General features: G+C 35.9%; 1 protein-coding gene across 1 annotated transcript in view; it reads left to right on the forward strand.

The window, feature by feature from the left end:
- The window catches only part of LEKR1 (leucine, glutamate and lysine rich 1), a 273,743-nt gene that overhangs the window by 27,519 nt on the left and 226,331 nt on the right, over positions 1-19,893 (forward strand). Inside the window, exon 6 of the mRNA XM_060149884.1 lies at positions 12,672-12,886. Within this exon, the coding sequence (XP_060005867.1) occupies positions 12,672-12,886 (215 nt within the window). The remainder of the gene's footprint in view (positions 1-12,671; positions 12,887-19,893) is intronic.

The raw sequence follows: 19,893 nt of genomic DNA on the forward strand, positions 1-19,893 counted from the left end.
TATATAGCAGTATATATATATTTGATTGTTTTAAGTTGTTGATCTCTTAATTTCAAATGTATTTTAACAACCTTGCATTTGTACTCTCCTCCCCTCATGATTATTCTTTTTGACATAGTATTTTACATCTGATTGTTTTGTGTATCCCTTAACTGCTTATTGTGGGTATAGATGATTTTATTACTTTTGTCTTTTAACCTTCCTAATAGCTTTGTGCCTGGTTGATTTTCTATATTTACTGAGTTTACCTGAGCTTTTTCCTGTTGTAATTTTCATGTTTCTAGTTGTGGCCTTTTTTTTTTTTTGCTTATGGAAATCCTGTTAACATTTCTTGTAAAGCTGGTTTGGTAGTGCTGAACTCTTTTAGCTTTTGCTTGTCTGTAAAGCTTTTGATCTCTCCATCAAATCTGAATGAGTGTCTTGCTGGGTAGAGTATTCTTCATTGTAGGTTTTTCCCTTTTATAACTTTAAATATATTGTACCACTGTCATTAGTTTTTATTATAACCTTTCTGATAGGTGTGAAGTGATAGCTCATTAAAGTTTTAATTTGCATTTTCCTAATGGCTAATGATATTGAATATCTTTTCATATGGTTATTTGGCATCTGTGTATCTTTTTGTTTAATTTTAATTATTTATTTATTTATTTATTATTTTTAAAAATTCTTTTTAATTTTATTTTTGGCTGTGTTGGTCTTTGTTACAGTGCGCGGGCTTTTCTCTAGTTGCATTGAGCAAGGGCTACTCTTCATTGCGGTGCGTGGACTTCTTATTGTGGTGAGCTTCTCTTGTTGCAGAGCACGGGCTCTAGGCACGCGGGCTTCAATAGTTGCGGCACGTGGGCTCTAGAGACCGTTGTGGCACACGGTCTTAGTTGCTTCACGGCATGTGGGGTCTTCCCAGACCAGGGCCTGAACCCGTGTCCCCTGCATTGGCAGGCAGATTCCCAACCACCAGGGAAGTCCTTTTTTTAAATTTTTAATTAAAAAAGAATTTTTTTTTTTTTTGTCTGCATTGGGGTTTCGTTGCTGTGCGCGGGCTTTTCTCTAGTTGCCATGCATGGACTTCTCACTGCAGTGGCTTCTTTTGTTGTGGAGTCTGGGCTCTAGGCACACGGGCTTCAGTAGTTGTGGCGCATGAGCTCAGCATTTGTGGCTCGCGGGCTCTAGAGCGTAAGCTCAGTAGTTGTGGTGCATGGGCTTAGTTGCTCCGTGGCATGTGGGATCTTCCCAGACCAGGGATTGAACCCATGTCCCCTGCATTGGCAGGTGGATTCTTAACCACTGTGTCACCAGGGAAGTCCCATCATCTGTGTATATTTTTAGGTGAGATGTCTCTTCATGTCTTTTGACCATTTTCTGATTGGATGTTTTTTAAACTGTTGAGTTTTGAGAATTCTTTATATAATCTAGATACTAGTTCTTTGTCAGATATGTGGCTTGCAAATATTTCTTCCCAGTCTGTAGCTTGTCATTTCATCCTCTTTACAGGGCAAAAGTTTTAAATTTTGGTGGAATTCGGGTTATCAATTTTTCCTTTTATGGTTCATGCTTTTGGTATCAAGTGTAAAAACTGTTTCCTTAGTTTAGATCCTCAGGATTTCCTCCTGAGCTTTTTTCTTCTGAAATCAAATTTTTATGTTTTACATTTTAGTCCATGACCCACTGTAAGTTAATTTTTGTATGGGGTGTGAGGTTTAGGTTGAGGTCCTTTATTAATTTTTTTTAAACCTATGGATATCTAATTGTTCCAGGACCATTTGCTGAGAAGCCTATTTTTCCTTTACTGAATTGCTCTTTTACACCTCTGCCAAAAATCAGTTTGGCATATTTATACAGATCTATTTCTGGGTTCTCTATTCTATTCCATTGATCTATGCATCTATCCTTTGACAAATACTACACAGTGTTTATTAGTATATAATAGTATGGCTTGAAATCAGGTAAAATGCTTATCCCATTTTATCCTTTTTCAAGACAGTTGTAGCTTTTCTAGTTCCTTTGCCTTTTCATATAAATTTGAGAAGAATACTGTCTGTATCTAAAAAAACCCATATTGCTGGGAATGTAGGTTTAGGGGTTTTGGGTAGATGGTCTTTACCAAATTGATTTTTAAATTGGTGGTGCAGCCAGTTGACTTATTGAAAGGAAGGGTCTTGATGGCCTTATGAAATGGTCAGGTGGTCTGTGTTGCTAATGACTCAGAAAGTCCACTGTCCTGCCTCAAAATGTTTCTCCCAATCTGAATGAAATACACTAGCTAGACACTCATTGTTTTGAGTAAAGGCATTTTTTTTAAATGTAAAACTTTTTAGAAAGGTCAACATTTTATACTGCTGTCATTTTTACAGCAGTGGAATAGTTTCTCTGTTTCTTTCCTCCTTACGCAAGCACAAAAAGCATGGGATGGGTGGGGAAAGGAAGGAAGAACAATTTTTGGATCAGAGAATGCTTCGCTTGCACAGCAGGAGGTTACTGAGTGCTTTTTCCAGTTGAAGCACAGACAGGAGTTTTGAAAAGGATCTGAAGCCTAATTTAACCTTTTAAAAATTTTGCATCATTTTTATATTAAATAACTATAATTTTAAAAGTATAGATACTACATTTGAGAAGTTTATTTTACAATTTGTTTTCAAATGGCTCTGCATTTGTTTAAAATACTGCATTTGTTGATGCCTCCTCCAAAGTGCATCTTGTAAAAAGCAAAAGCATCCTGCTAATGATAGCTCTTTTCTCAAGAATGACAGCATGTTCTTATTTTACTTACACAACAAGATGATATACCACCAAGTTATAAGAATGAAGCACACATTATATTTCACAAAAAACATCTAAGTTTTACTTACCTCATCTGGGAACATAATTTTAGTATTTCATATCTTCTCAAGTTTCACAGAAATGTCCTAAGTAATTAGCCTATGTAGATACAAAGAATTTGAAAACGTTATTATATTTTCCTGTTGCAGTTTTACTTACAGAAAACTATTTACAATTTAATAGCATTGAAAACTTTTGTTCAATATATTTGTTTTACACAGTGATTCAGGTTGTACTAAGTGAAGTATAGAGTCTACTCCTATGGACCTATTACTTTATAATTTGTCTTGTTTCCTAGATCATAATGAGTATCATGTTTTGGCTTCCTTTCCTGAACTTTTAGAAGACCTGTTCTACAAAATGTATATTTCACTTATTTTCAGCTTTCCCCACCATGATTGCTATGGTGTAATAACATTTTGATAGCTTTCACAATTGTGAAGTTTATACTGTTTGTATTTTGTACATCAGGTTGCACATAAGCTCCATCCAGCAAGAGTTTTATTTAAAATAAGGATATGGCACTTTCCCAGGAGCAGGGAAAGAACTGTGATTAATAGGTTAAGGATGAAATTTCCTTAGAGTAAGAATATAATTTTCAGATTGATGAGAAGGAACCAAAACTCATGATGGGCAAAGGGATTGTAAGAAAATACCCTTATTCTCTGCATTAGTTCAGGTCTCTTGACCTGGATGAATTATATTCCTGGGGACTGATAGTACCTTTCAGTGGGATTGCAAAGCTACTCTTGATGATCTTTGAGAATGCGTAGAGAGTAAGAGGATAGTGTACAAATACCATTCCATGTATAGAATGACCATAAATTACAACCAGTGAACTCCCAGACAGGATTCTAGAATATAATATTAAAGGGTGATTTGTGGGCTTCCCTGGTGGTTCAGTGGTTGAGAAGCCACCTGCCAATGCAGGGGACACAGGTTCGAGCCCTGGTCCAGGAAGATCCCACATGCCATAGAGCAACTAAGCCCATGTGCCACAACTACTGAGCCTATGCTCTGGAGCCTGCGAGCCACAACTACTGAGCCTGTGTGCTGCAACTACTGAAGCCTGCGTGCCTAGAGCCCGTGCTCCACAACAAGAGAAGCCACCACAATGAGAAGCCCACGCACCGCAACGAAGAGTAGCCCCCACTCGCCACAATTAGAGAAAGCCCGTGCACAGCAATGAAGACCCAACACAACCGAAAATAAGTAAATAAAATAAATATATTTATAAAAAGAAAAAAAGGTGATTTGTGAGGAGATATTAGAGCAAATACTAACCCTTGAGCCAATTTTATGTTCTTGAAGAGAACCAGCACGTAGACCTTGCCATTCCATTTTGTGTAAAGTCACTAGATCCAGGAACTGTAGTTGACATAGAACATATGGACTTTATGAAGGCATTTGACAAAGTTTGTCTTAGTATTCCTAAAGACAGTATGAATAAATACAAACTGGTTACACAAATAATTGTGTAGTTTAATAACCAGCTGAAGCACTGTATCTGTAATGTGCAGAGTAGTGGATTAGTATCAACCAAGCAGATATGACATGCCATAGCCTCAACTTTGTCATATTCAACATTTTTTATCAATAAATTAGATGAATAAAACAACTTGCAAGGATCAATTTTGCAGAAGATACAAAACTTAGAATTTTCTGGGTACTGAAGTCACTAAAGTCTGAGTTTAAAACGTACATATGGGGCTTCCTTGGTGGTGCAGTGGTTGAGAGTCCGCCTGCCGATGCAGGGGACACGGGTTCATGCCCTGGTCTGGGAAGATCCCACGTGCCGTGGAGCAGCTAGGCCCGTGAGCCATGGCCGCTGAGGCTGCATGTCCAGAGCCTGTGCTCCACAACGGGAGAGACCACAACAGTGAGAGGCCCGCGTACCTCAAAAAAACCCCCAAACAAACAAAAAACATACATATGTATGTGTATATATACATAAAAATATATTTTATATATTTATTTATATTTGCAGTTATATTTCTTGTTGTGCCCTTGCATCTGAAAAGCCAAAATGCTCACATTATAGAATGAGGGTTATTGGTTGTAAGGGATAGGTAGCTTTAGGGGAAAAGGAGAATAGTGGAGGAAGATTGGGCATGGATCCTGAAGGGCAAGTAGGGCAACTAGGTCTCATCAGGGACTGAAGTAAGGAATTGGAAGTTCACTGGGTATGAGACACTGACTGGTTCCATATTTTCCTCTCTTACTCTGGATCCACAATGTCTTTTTCTCATCTTCTCTCTATGTGTCTGCTCATTTTTCTCTCTCATCCCAATAATGTGGCTTACTCTGTACATTGCACGTGACCCTTCTTTATTATGGCCACCCTAAAGGTGTCCAAATTGCCTGGTCTTCAACACTTACAGGCCTAGCTGGCTCATCCCAGCTCAGGGCTTGGTTCTTCTAGGTCTTATGTCCAACCCTCATCCACCACTCAGCCATGGTAAGGTGGATGGGTGGAGGGGGTTTTAGTCATATAACCACACAGAGCAACCAGGACTGTGGAAGGTGGATTCTCTACAAAAGGGGAAATAAGTGGGAAGGAATGGATTGGTATATTCAGTATAATGAGACATGGTTTTACAGTGCAGTGTGGTTTTTTTTTTTTTTTCCTGCGGTACGTGGGCCTCTCACTGCCGTGTCCACTCCTGTCGCGGAGCACAGGCTACGGACGCGCAGGCTCAGCCACCATGGCTCACGGGCCCAGCCGCTCCGCAGCATGTGGGATCTTCCCGGACTGGGGCACGAACCCATGTCCCCTGCATTGGCAGGCAGACTCTCAACCACTGCGCCACCAGGGAAGCCCAAGTGCAGTGTGTTTTTAAATAGGGGCTTTATTTAACATAAAAGCCAGTTATAGTATATAATAGCAACACATAATTGCCAAAAATACAAAAGAGCATTGTGATCTAAGGTTGAGTAAGATGATGTTACTAATGGTATTATTAATGAGATATTATAATGAGGGAAGTTTGAATCCTCTCTTATTCTGCTTTAGTGAGACCAGCTGAAGTATTCAATTCTGGGCACCATACCTTGAAACAGATAGAGAACACTGGAACAAGTTCAGAGAAAATTATCGAGAATGAGGAAGAAATTCAAAACCGTGTCATATGGGAAACAGCTGAAGGAATTGGAAGTGTTGACCTGGAGAATTAGAAGATACAGAGTGTTCCTAATAGCTGTCTTTAAATATTAGAATAAGGCCTGGGTTATTCCTCATGGTTGCCAGGTGGTTTAGGACCTATGGATGCTGCAGGGAGGAAGATTTGGGGTCAGCAAGAGAAAGAATTTCCTCGTAGACAAAACCATCAGAGGATGGAACAGGCTGCTTTACAAAGTAGTTTCCCATCACTTGGGATGCTGAAAAAGAGCCTGGATAACAACTTATCTAGCTTGGAATAGTCTCAATGAACCCATCCAGAGCTTGAACCAGGTTATATTTATGATTTCTTTCAAACTTCTTTTATAAATCTGTAAATTTGGTGTCAGTGGCAGTTAGGTGACTGATGTAGTCATTCATCTGTGTCCCATAGTATTATATCATGGTTTTTAATTTGAATTTTTTATTATTTAAGTTTAAATGAGAAAAACGTTAATGTATAAAACATTTTTTTTGAATTTTATTTTATTTTTTTTATAGAGAATGTTCTTATTAGTTAACCATTTTATACATATGTCAATCCCAATCTCCCAATTCATCCTACCACCTCCCCTACCACTTTCCCCACTTGGTGTCCATACGTTTGTTCTCTACATCTGTGTCTCTATTTCTGCCCTGCAAACCGGTTCATCTGTACCATTTTTCTAGGTTCCACATTTATGCGTTAATATACGATATTTGTTTTTCTCTTGCTGACTTACTCTGTATGACAGTCTCCAGATCCATCCACGTCTCTACAAATGACCCAATTTCGTTCCTTTTTATGGCTGAGTAATATTCCATTGTATATATGTACCACATCTTCTTTATCCATTTGTCTGTCAATGGGCACTTAGATTGTTTCCATGACCTGGCTATTGTAAATAGTGCTGCAATGAACATTGGGGTGCATGTGTCTTTTTGAATTATGGTTTTCTCTGGGTGTATGCCCAGTAGTGGGATTGCTGGGTCATATGGTAACTCTATTTTTAGTTTTTTAAGGAACCTCCATACTGTTCTTCATAGTGGCTGTATCAATTTACATTCCCACCAACAGTGCAAGAGGGTTCCCTTTTCTCCACACCCTCCCCAACATTTGTTGTTTGTAGATTTTCCAATGATCCCCATTCTAACCAGTGTGAGGTGATACCTCATTGTAGTTTTGATTTGCATTTCTCTAATGATTAGTGATGTTGAGCATCCTTTCATGTGTTTCTTGGCAGTCTGTATATCTTCTTTGGAGAAATGTCCATTTAGGTCTTCTGCTCATTTTTGGATTGCATTGTTTGTTTTCTTAATATTGAGCTGCGTGAGCAGTTTATATATTTTGGAGATTAATCCTTTGTCCATTGATTCATTTGCAAATATTTTCTCCCATTCTGAGGGTTATCTTTTAGTCTTGTTTGTAGTTTCCTTTGCTTTGCAAAAGCTTTTAAGTTTCATTAGGTCCCATTTGTTTCTTTTTGTTTTTGTTTCCATTACTCTAGGAGGTGGATCAGAAAAGATCTTGCTGTGATTTATGTCGAAGAGTGTTCTTCCTATGTTTTCCTCTAAGAGTTTTATAGTGTCCCATCTTACATTTTGGTCTCTAATCCATTTTGAGTTTATTTTTGTGTATGGTGTTAGGGAGTGTTCTAATTTCATTCCTTTACATGTAGCTGTCCAGTTTTCCCAGCACCACTAACTGAAGAGACTGTCTTTTCTCCATTGTATATCTTTGCCTCCTTTGTCATAGATTAGGTGACCATAGGTGCGTGGGTTTATCTCTGAGCTTTCTATCCTGTTCCATTGATCTATATTTCTGTTTTTGTGCCATTACCATACTGTCTTGATTACTGTAGCTTTGTAGTATAGTTTGAAGTCCGGGAGCATGATTCCTCCAGCTCTGTGTTTTTCCATCAAGGCTGCTTTGGCTATTCGGGGTCTTCTGTGTCTCCATACAAATTTTAAGATTTTTTGTTCTAGTTCTGTAAAAAAATGCCATTGGTAATTTGATAGGGATCGCATTGAATCTGTAGATTGCTTTGGGTAGTATAGTCATTTTGACAATATTGGTTCTTCCAATCCAAGAACATGGTATATCTCTCCATCTGTTTGTATCATCTTTAATTTCTTTCATCAGTATCTTATAGTTTTCTGCATACAGGTCTTCTGTCTCCCTAGGTTGGTTTATTCCTAGGTTTTTTATTCTTTTTGTTGCAGTGGTAAATGGGAGTGTTTCCTTAATTTCTCTTTCAGATTTTTCATCATTAGTGTATAGGAATGCCAGAGATTTCTGTGCATTAATTTTGTATCCTGCTACTTTACCAAATTCGTTGATTAGCTCTAGTAGTTTTCTGTGGCATCTTAGGATTTTCTATGTATAGTATCATGTCATCTGCAAACAGTGACAGTTTTACTTCTTCTTTTCCAATTTTCCAATTTGTATTCCTTTTATTTCTTTTTCTTCTCTGCTGTGGCTAGGACTTCCAAAGCTATGTTGAATAATAGTGGCAAGAGTGGACCTCCTTGTCTTCCTGATTTTAGAGGAAATGCTTTCAGTTTTTCCACCATTGAGAGTGATGTTTACTCTGGGTTTGTCATATATGGCCTTTATTATGTTGAGGTAGGTTCCCTCTATGCCTACTTTCTGGAGAGTTTTTATCATAAATGAGTGTTGAATTTTGTCAAAAGCTTTTTCTGCATGTATTGAGATGATCATATGGTTTTTCTTCTTCTGTTTGTTAATTTGGTATATCACATTGATTGATTTGCGTATATTGAAGAATCCTTGCATCCCTGGGATACATCCCACTTGATCATGGTGTATCTTCCTTTTAATGTGTTGTTGGATTCTGTTTGCTAGTATTCTGTTGAGGATGTTTGCATCTATATTCATCAGTGATGTTGGTCTGTAATTTTCTCTTTTTGTAGTATCTTTTTCTGGTTTTGGTATCAGGGTGATGGTGGCCTCATAGAATGAGTTTGGGAGTGTTTCTTCCTCTGCAATTTTTAGGAAGAGTTTGAGAAGAATGAGTCTTAGATTTTCTCTAAATGTTTGATAGAATTCACCTGTGAAGCCATCAGGTCCTGGACTTTGTTTGTTGGAAGATTTTTAATCACATTTTCAATTTCATTACTTGTGATTGGTGTGTTCATATTTTATATTTCTTCCTGGTTCTGTCTTGGAAGGTTATACCTTCCTAAGAATTTGTCCATTTCTTCCAGGTTATACATTTTATTGGCATAGACTTGCTTGTAGTAGTCTCTTATGATGCTTTGTATTTCTGCAGTGTCCATTGTAACTTCTCCTTTTTCTTTTCTAGCTTTATTGATTTGAGTCTTCTCCATCTTTTTCTTGATGAGTCTGGCTAAAGGTTTATCAATTTTGTGTATCTTCTCAAAGAACCAGCTTTTAGTTTTATTGATCTTTGCTATTGTTTTCTTTGTTTCTATTTCATTTATTTCTGCTCTGATCTTTATGATTTCTTTCCTTCTACTAACTTTGGGTTTTGTTTGTTCTTCTTCCTCTAGTTCCTTTAGGTGTAAGGTTAGATTGTTTATTTGAGATTTTTCTTGTTCCTTGAGGTAGGCTTGTATTGCTATCAACTTCCCTCTTAAAACTGCTTTTGCTGCATCCCATAGGTTTTGGATCATTGTGTTTTCATTGTCATTTGTCTCTAGGTATTTTTTGATTTCCTCCTTGATTTTTTCAGTCATCTCTTGGTTATTTAGTAACATATTGTTTAGCCTTCATGTGTCTGTGTTTTTTAATGGTTTTTTTCCCTGTAATTGATTTCTAATCTCATCGCATTGTGGTCACAAAAGATGCTTGATATGATTTCCATTTTCTTAAATTTACTGAGGCTTGATTTGTGACCAAGATGTGATCTATCCTGGAGAATGTTCTGTGTGCACTTCAGAAAAAAGTGTAATCTGCTGTTTTTGGATGGAATGTCCTATAAATATCAATAAAATCTATTTGGTCTATTGTGTCATTTAAAGCTTGTGTTTCCTTATTAATTTTCTGTTTGGATGATCTGTCCATTGGTGTAAGTAAGGTATTAAAGTCCCCCACTATTATTGTGGTACTGTTGATTTCCCCTGTTTTAGCTGTTAGCAGTTGCCTTATGTATTGAGGTACTCCTATCTTGGGTGCATATATATTTATAATTGTTATATCTTCTTCTTGGATTGATCCCTTGATCATTATGTAGTGTCCTTCCTTGTCTCTTATAACATTCTTTATTTTAAAGTCTATTTTACCTGATGAGTATTGCTACTCCAGCTTTCTTTTGATTTCCATTTGCATGGAATGTCTTTTTCCATCCCCTCACTTTCAGTCTGTATGTGTCCCTAGGTCTGAAGTGGGTCTCTTGTAGACAGCATTTATATCGATCTTGTTTTTGTATCCATTCAGCAAGCCTGTGTCTTTTGATTGGAGCATTTAATCCATTCACGTTTAAGGTAATTATTGATATGTATGTTCCTATTACCATTTTCTTAATTGGTTTGGGATTGTTTTTGTAGGTACTTTTCTTCTCTTGTGTTTCCCAGTTAGAGAAGTTCCTTTAGCATTTGTTGTAGAGCTGGTTTGGTGGTGCTGAATTCTCTTAGCTTTTACTTGTCTGTAAAGCTTTTGATTTCTCTGTAGAATCTGAATGAGATCCTTGCTGAGTAGAATAATGTTGGTTATAGGTTCTTCCCTTTCATCCGTTTAAATATATCATGCCACTCCCTTCTGGCTTGGAGAGTTTCTGCTGAGAAATCAGCTGTTAACCTTATGTGAGTTCCCTTGTATGTTATTTGTCATTTTTCCCTTGTTGCTTTCAATAATTTTTCTTTGTGTTTAATTTTTGTCAGTTTGATTACTGTGTGTCTCAGCGTGTTTCTCCTTGGGTTTATCCTGCCTGGGACTCTCTGCACTTACTGGACTTGGGTGGCTATTTCCTTTCCCATGTTAGGGAAGTTTTAGACTATAATCTCCTCAAATATTTTCTAGGGTCCTTTCTCTCTCTCTTCTCCTTCTGGGACCCCTATAATGCAAATGTTGTTACGTTTAATGTTGTCCCAGAGATCTCTTAGGCTGTCTTTATTTCTTTTCATTCTTTTTTCTTTATTCTGTTCCACAGCAGTGAATTCCACCATTCTGTCTTCCAGGTCACTTATCTGTGCTTATGCCTCAGTTATTCTGCTATTGATTCCTTCTTGTGTATTTTTCATTTCAGTTATTGTATTGTTTATCTCTGTTTGTTTGTTCTTTAATTCTTCTAGGTGTTTGTTCTTTAATTCTTCTAGCTCTTTCTTAATCATTTCTTGCATATTCTTGATCTTTGCCTCCACTCTTTTCCCGAGGTTTTTTTTTTTTATCATTTTCACTATCATTATTCTGAATTCTTTTTCTGGAAGGTTGCCTATCTCCACTTCATTTAGTTGTTTTTTGGGGTTTTATTTTATTCCTTCATGTGGTACATATCCCTCTGCCTTTCCATCTTGTGTATCTTTCTGTGAATGTGGTTTTTGTTCCACAGGCTGCAGAATTGTACTTCTTCTTGCTTCCACTGTCTGCCCTATCAAAAATTATTATTAGTTTGTTTCAACCGTCTCTTGTATAATGGCATGGATAGGCACAGATGGTGGATGGCATTGATAGGCAGATATGGTGGCATCACTCAGTTATAGGAGCAGTTTCTACAGTCCTAAGGGAGGTTGCATTAAGAGTAAGCATTCCTTGTATAATCTAAGAGTTTTAGTGCCCTGGAGCAAATATTTAACAAAGCTTTGTCCTGTCTTTGGTGAATAGCGAGACAAGTAGAGGCCACTTGAAGAATATTTGTATACTTGAGAAAGAAAAAAGAATTACCTTTCTCTTGACTTTGCTAAAATTCCATTTTTCACTGCCCTTATCTGGCCAAAGATATATAAGCATTTTATCTGAAGGAAGTAAGAGGATTTAGCTGATATTCATATGGTAGATAAACATGATACAAATGGTTACAGGCATAAGTGCTGATTTTAAAATAGACTTGGGTTTAATGCCGACTTCTCTACTTAGCAGCTGGTTATCTAACTTCAGTAGTCCCCGTTTCCTTAAGTGTAAAATAGGTATAATCATACCTACCTGAGGGGAAAAGTACTATCTGATTTAGGCAGAAGAGATTAGGTTCAAGTGTTTCTCCTATATCTGGTTTTATGACAGAATGTTAAATCCTATAAAAACCTTAAAATGTTAAAAAACTGAACAGGAACTTAGAGTTCATTTGGCCCAATGCCATAATTTTATAAATGAGGGAAATGAGATCTGAAGAAGCTAAGAAGCATCTCCAGGATCACAGTGCAGTTGGAAGTGAAAGGCCAGTGATTTATTCCCACATCGTGGAAAAGTCATCTTAAAATAAGAATTGTAAAGATGTTTTCATCATTTTTAGTTTTATTTTATGGAAAATATTTCAAGAGTAAATCTTTCTTAGAGATACCATGGAGAAATTATTACTCTGAACAACCCTATTCTAATTCCAAGATTTTGTGTCAGTCGATATCATGCCAGTTTTTAAAATTTTATCCAGATGTATGCAGTGTTGCAAGTATTACTCCATGGCATAGCACAGTATACATTTACTTCATTTAACGAACATGGTTACAATAACATCTTCAGTTGAACGTTATGTTTTAGAATTAAAAAACTATCATTTCAGTAAATGTCTGTTCTATTTTCTAGATGTCTCCAGAAGAAAAAGTTTGTAAGTACTGTGGAGTCAGCTATCTAATTCTTCATGAGTTTAAGGCTATGGAAGAAAAAGTGAAAGCAATGGAAAAAGAGATGAAATTTTATCAAGGAAGTGTAGAACGTGAAAAGAGCCTTCAAGAAACACTACAGACTCTTAGCCAAGATTTTGAACAATACAAAATTGACAGTGAATCCAAAATGGAAAGGTTAGAATATGTTATTCTTTTCTGTCATTTATTTAGTTTGGAAGAAAAGTACAGAGTATAGACTTGACTTTGTTTTTCTAGAATTTCTCTGCATCAAGTATAATTTATACCTTAATACATTTGAGTTTGTTTATTATTACTGATTACTAAATATACTTCTTAAATATAATTTGAGCATTCCTTTGAGGTGTATATTTCTATCAATAATTAGAAACCAATTGATTCAGTAACTATAAGTTGTGATGGGTTGATTTAACTTTTCCCCAGATATATATCTTAATTTTATCATTAGGAAAGTTTATCTATCAAAAATCAGGTGAATTTTGGTAGATTTGATATCTAACATTTGTTTTTAAACGTGCTTGAATATTTAGATTTATAGAATAAGGCTTTCATGTTATGAAAAGGAGGCCAAAACATTAAAATTGGCACATGATTCTAAATCAGTGAAACTGGAATAAAATTAAAGATTGGTTTCCTAATGTTGAGTCTAATCAGCAAGTTAGTCTGCCTAAAGACACCTCACTGAGCTTATACAAACACTTCTACAAAAGGGTTTTTGCTGTTGTTTCATGGCTTTTCCTTTGAATGAATATGTCTCCATTTAAAATATCGACAGTTGGGGCTTCCCTGGTGGTGCAGTGGTTGAGAGTCTGCCTGCCGATGCAGGGGACACGGGTTCGTGCCTGGGTCCGGGAAGATCCCACATGCCGCAGAGCGGCTGGACTCATGAGCCATGGCTGCTGAGCCTGCACGTCCGGAGCCTGTGCTCCACAATGGGAGAGGCCACAACAGTGAGAGGCCCGCGTACCGCCAAAAAAAAAAAAGAAAAAACAAAAGAAAATATCGACAGTTGTGTTAGTAAACTATGAACTAATGAATATAATGAAATCGTGTCCTTATAAAGTAGAAACTTTCTTAAATCTCTTAGGATTAAGTACTCCTATTAAATTTTATTACAAATTTGAATAATTACATTAAATACCAATTCTTAGTCCTTTGCTAAGAAAATTTTGTTATATTTTCTTGAATTTCAAGTCTGAATAGTAAAGTATTTAATAATGTTTGAGTGGAAAAATTAAAAATATTTAGTTTAAAATTTTAAATTTGGAGGGATTTTGCCTGTCAGATTCTTTTGTTTGGTGTTACTCCCACTTTCTTGAATAATATATTATATTATATAAATAATACATAAACATACGAAATAAAAGAAGTATTGATATATAGAAGAAAAGGCAAGAAAGTCCTTTTTTATCCTTCTGATTGCTTTCTTCTTACTGGAGATAAAAAAATAAAAAAACACTTTTAATGGTTTGGTATATATCTTTCTAGATCCTTCATTTTGCCTTAAACTTTATTATAGATATATCCTTTAAATATATGTCATGTTTATATGTACCATGTAGTTTTAAAACTATTTTTTAATAGACTCATTTTTAATATAAGTAATATAATAAATATATTGGTCTGTGACTTTCGCCACTTAATTTTATATACTGGAAATTGTTCCATGTTAATGCATATAGATCTATCTTGTTCTTAACTGCTGCAAAGTCTTCCTTACTAAGAATATGCTATAATTTACTTAACCATTTCTCTTTTCAACATTTAGATTATTCCAGTATTTATGATTACACATAGTAGTTTTATTTATATTCTTGTGTACGTATGTTTTCCATAGCATAAATTCCTAGAAGTGGAATTGCTGAAAAGAAAGTAAATACCAATTTAAAATTTCTGGTGGACATTATACCAAATTGTCCTTTGAGAAGATAGGGTTAATTTGTATTTGGCCAATAGTTTATAAAGTGGTCATTTCCTTACATCTTGTTAATACTGGAGTCTTCTTAATTTTTCTCAAATTTTCACATTTTTCTTCAGCAGAAAAAATGTTACTTCATTGTTATTTAATTTGTGTTTCTTTATTGCTAGTTAGGTTGAACTTTTTTTCATATGTTTATTAGATATTTATGTTTTGTCAGTGAGTTACTTGTTCACATATATTGTCCAATTTTCTACAGTATTATTTGTATTTTTTGTTTATATATAGTTTTTAATATAATATGGACTCATACTTTGATTACATATTGCTAATATTTTCTCATTGCTGCTTAGCTTATTGTTTATTGTATTTTTTTTCTGTATCAATTTTTTAAAAATATGCCAAATTCTGGTAAGGGTTCTGAGTCAAGTCCTTTTGGTTGCAAACAACAGAAACTTACTCTGGCTTTTGCTAACCTAGATTCAAGCAAGTTGAAATACAACATAAGTTTAAAACTTTTATAGTGTTGTTGTTCTGGTAAGGCTTTTAATGTATGAGTTAGATTTATAATTTCATGGGTTTTTTTGTTGTTGTTTTATAAATATTTATTTATTTATTTATTTATTGTTGTCCCAATATCATTCTTTAAATTCTTCATCCTTTCTCACTTGATTTGAAATGGCACCTATTATAATCTTATTCTGGACTCTGTTTTATGCTATTGATCTATAATCTATCACTGGGTGTCTTAGTCCATTTGAGCTGCTATAACAAAGTAGTAGACTGGGTGACTTATAACAATATTATTTATTTCTCACAGTTCTGGAGGCTGGGAAGCCTAGGATCAAAGTGCTAGCATATTTGTTACCTGGTGACAGCCCCTTCCTGGTTCATAGACAGCTGTCTTCTTGCTGTGTCCTTATATGGCATTGAAGGCAAGGGAGCTCTCTGGAGTCTCTTTTATAAGGATACTAATCCCATTCATGAGAGCTTCATCCTTAGGACCTAATCACCTCCCAAAGGCCAAACCTCCAAATATCATCACATTGGACAATAGATTTCAACTTAAGAGTTTTGGGAGGACACAAATACCCAGTGTATAGGAGTGGGTCAGCAACACACTTTTAACTACTTTTGCTTTATATGTTTTGATATTTTGTAGGGCAACTGTTTGTTTTGCTTTTCATATTATCCTGGCTTTTCTAACATTTTCTAGATGAATTAGAATCAGCTTATCAGATTCCATAAAACATTCTATATTATGATTTAGATTGGAGTTGCATTTGCTTTCTAGAGCAATTTGACATCTTAAGAATTTACATCTTTATAATCTTCAGTCTTTTTATCCTGGTACATGGTATTTTACCCCCATTTATTCAGGCTTTGTTTAAATTACTCAATAAAATTTTGGAATTTTCTTTCATATTCCATATTAGTTTAATTCCTGGACATGTAACTTTTGTTGCTGTTGGGGATGGGATCTTTTTGTTCATTAGATTTTAAATTTTTTCTGAATGCTATTGATTTTCATATATTGACTTTGTAACTAGCTCACTTACTGAATTCTTTTATTACTTGTATTTGTTTTTCAGTTGATTTTCTTGAATATATTACATATATTCATTTTATATATACACAGTACACATATATAAGACAATCACATTATATGCAAATAGTAACTGTCTTACCTTTAAATTTCTAATAGTTCCCCACTCCCCGTCCTTTTTGTCTCATTAACTTGGATTAGACCTTTAGAACAGTATTGAACAGTAAACTTGTAGAGTGCATCTTTGTCTTATTTCTGATTTAATGTGAACCCATCTATTGTGTTTCTATGTTAAATTGGGTGTTGGCTATAGGTTTCTTTCTTTTTTTTTTTTTTTTGTGGTACGCGGGCCTCTCACTGTTGCGGCCTCTCCCGTTGCGGAGCACAGGCTCCGGACGCGCAGGCTCAGCCACCATGGCTCACGGGCCCAGCTGCTCCGCGGCATGTGGGATCTTCCCGAACCGGGGCACGAACCCGCGTCCCCTGTATCGGCAGGCAGACTCTCAACCACTGCGCCACCAGGGAAGCCCGGCTATAGGTTTCTTTTTTTTTTTTTTTTTGCAGTACGTGGGCCTCTCACCGTTGTGGCCTCTCCCATTGCAGAGCACAGGCTCAGCGAGCCCGCTCCGCGGCATGTGGGATCCTCCCCGACCGGGGCACGAACCCATGTCCCCTGCATCGGCAGGCAGACTCTCAACCACTGCGCCACCAGGGAAGCCCTCGGCTATAGGTTTCTTAAAGGTGACTTTTATCAAAGGAATTTCCCTTTTTTTCCTAGATCCTTAAGGTTAATATTTTAATCAGAAATTGAATTTTAACAAATGCTTTACTATCTTCTTTGTTGTAAATTAATTGTCCCTATATGCATGGGTTTATTTCTGGGCTCTCAATTCTGTTCCATTGATCTATGTATCTTTTTCTGTCAATACCATGCTATTTTGATTACTGTGGCTTTGAAATATTGTTTGAAATCAGGGAGTGTGACACCTCCAGCTTTATTCTTTTTTCCTCAGGATTGCTTTGGTTATTTAGGGTCTTTTGTGGTTCCATATACATTTTAGAATTTTTTGTTTTACTTCTGTGAACAATGTCTTTGGGACTTTGATGGGGATTGCATTGAATCTGTAGATTGCTTTAGGTAATATGGACATTTTAACAATGTTAATTCTTTCAGTCCATGAGCATGGAATATCTTTCCATTTATTTGTGTCTTCAGTTTCTTTCAACAATGTCTTAGAGTTTTCAGGTCTTTCACCTCCTTGGTTAAATTTATTTCTGGGTTCTTTATTCTTTTTGATGCTGTTGTAAATAGAATTTTCTTAATTTCTCTTTCTGCTAACTCATTATTAGTGTATAGAAACCCAACCGATTTTTGTATGTTGATTTTGTACCCTGGAACTTTACTCATTTATTATTTCTAATAGTTTTTTTGTGTGGATTCTTTAGGGTTTTCTACATCTAAAATCATATCATCTGCAAATAGTGACAATTTTACTTCTTCCTTTTCAATTTGGATGCTTTTTACTTATTTTTATTGCATGATTGCTCTAGTTAAAACTTCCAGTATTATGTTGAATAAGAATGGTGAGAGTGCATATCCTTGTCTTGTTCGTGACTTTAGGGGGATAGCTTTCAGTTTTTCACCATTGGGTATGATGTTAGCTGTGGGTTTGTCATATATGGCCTTTATTATGTTGAGGTACATTCCTTCTATACTAACTTTATTGAGAGTTTCTATCATAAATGGGTGTTGAATCTTTTCAAATGCTTTTTCTGCATCTATGAAATGAGATCATGGTTTTTATCCTTCACTTTGTTATAGTGATGTATCACGTTGATTGATTTGTGGAAGTTGAAGCATCCCTGGAATAAATCCCACTTGATCAAGGTTATTATACTTTTAATCTATTGTTTTATTAATCTAATATTTTGTTGAGAATTTTTGCATCTATGTTCATCAGAGATATTGGCCTGTAATTTTGTGTGTGTGTGTGTGGTCATTGTCTGGTTTTTGTATCACAGTGATGTTGACCTCATAAAAATGAGTTAGGAAGTCTTCCTTCCTCTTCAATTTTTTTTTTTTTTTTTTTTTTTGTGGTATGCGGGCCTCTCACTGTTGTGGCCTCTCCCATTGCGGAGCACAGGCTCCGGACACGCAGGCTCAGCGGCCATGGCTCACGGGCCCAGCCGCTCCATGGCATGTGGGATCTTCCCGGACCGGGGCACGAACCCACGTCTCCTGCATCGGCAGACAGACTCTCAACCACTGCACCACCAGGGAAGCCCCTCTTCAAGTTTTTTGGAGTAGTTTGAGAAGGATAGATATTAAATCTTCTTTGAATATTTAGTAGAATTTACCTGTGAGGCCCTCTGGTCTTCTGGTGGACTTTTGTTTCATGGGAACTTTTGGATTACTGTTTCCATCTCTGTACTAGGGATTGGTCTATTCAGATTTTCTATTTCTTCATGACTCAGTCTTGGAAACTTGTATGATTCTAAGAATTTGTCCATTTCTAGGTTGTCCAATTTTTGGCATATAGCTGTTCATTATATTTTATTATAATCCTTTGTATTTTTGTGGTATCCATTGTTATTTCTTCTCTTTTGTTTCTGATTTTATTGATTTTATTAACAGAGCCTCCTGTCTCTCTTTTTTCTTAGTTTAGCTAAAGGTTTGTCAATTTTGTTTATCTTTGCAAAGAACCAGATCTTAGTTTCATTGATCTTTTCTGTTGTGTTTTTATTCTCTATTTCATTTATTTCCTCTCTGATTTTTATTATTTCCTTCCTTCTACTGACTCAGGACTTTATTTGTTCTTCTTTTTCTAGTTCCTTTACATGTATGGTTAGATTGTTTAATATTGTTCTTGTTTCATTGAGACGTTTCTTGTTTCTTGAGGTAAGCCTGTATTGCTATAAACTTCCCTCTTAGAACTGCTTTTGTTGCATTCCATAGGTTTTGGTATTTTATATTCTTATTTTCATTTGTCTTCAGGTAATTTTTTATTTCTTCTTTCATTTCTTCATTGAACCAATAGTTGTTAAGTACCATGTTGTTCAGCCTCACATATTTGTGACTTTTCCAGCTTTCTTCTTGCAGTTTATTTCTGTTTTCATACCATTGTGATTGGGAAGGATGATTCATATGAATTCAGTCTTTAAATTTATTGAGACTTGTTTTATGTCCCAACATATAGTCTATTCTTCAGAAAGTTTTGTGCACACTTGAAAGAAAATGTGTATTCTGCTGCATTGGAATGGAATTTTCTGTACAAATCTATCACTTCGATCTGGTCTAATGTTTCACATAAGGCCAGTGTTTCCTTGTTGACTTTCTGTCTAGATGATCTATTTATTGATGTAACTGGAGTGTTAAATTCCCTACTATTACTGGGTTGCTATCAGTTTCTCCCTGTAGGTCTACTAATAAGTGTTTTATATATTTTTGTGCTCCTAGATTAAGTGCATATATATTAATAACTGTTATGTCTTCTTGATGAATGATCCCTTTATCATTATATACTGTCCATTATTGTCTCATGTTAACTTTTTTGGCTTGAAGTCTGTTTTGTCTGATGTGAGTATGTCTATACCCTCTTTCTTTTGGCTGCCATTTGCTTGGAGTATCATCTTCCATTCTTTCACTCTGAGCCCGTGTTTGTCTTTAGAGCTGAGGTGAATTTCTTGGAGGCAGCATAC

Source organism: Lagenorhynchus albirostris, chromosome 5, assembly GCF_949774975.1.
Source record: "Lagenorhynchus albirostris chromosome 5, mLagAlb1.1, whole genome shotgun sequence".
Classification (NCBI taxonomy): Eukaryota; Metazoa; Chordata; class Mammalia; order Artiodactyla; family Delphinidae; genus Lagenorhynchus; species Lagenorhynchus albirostris.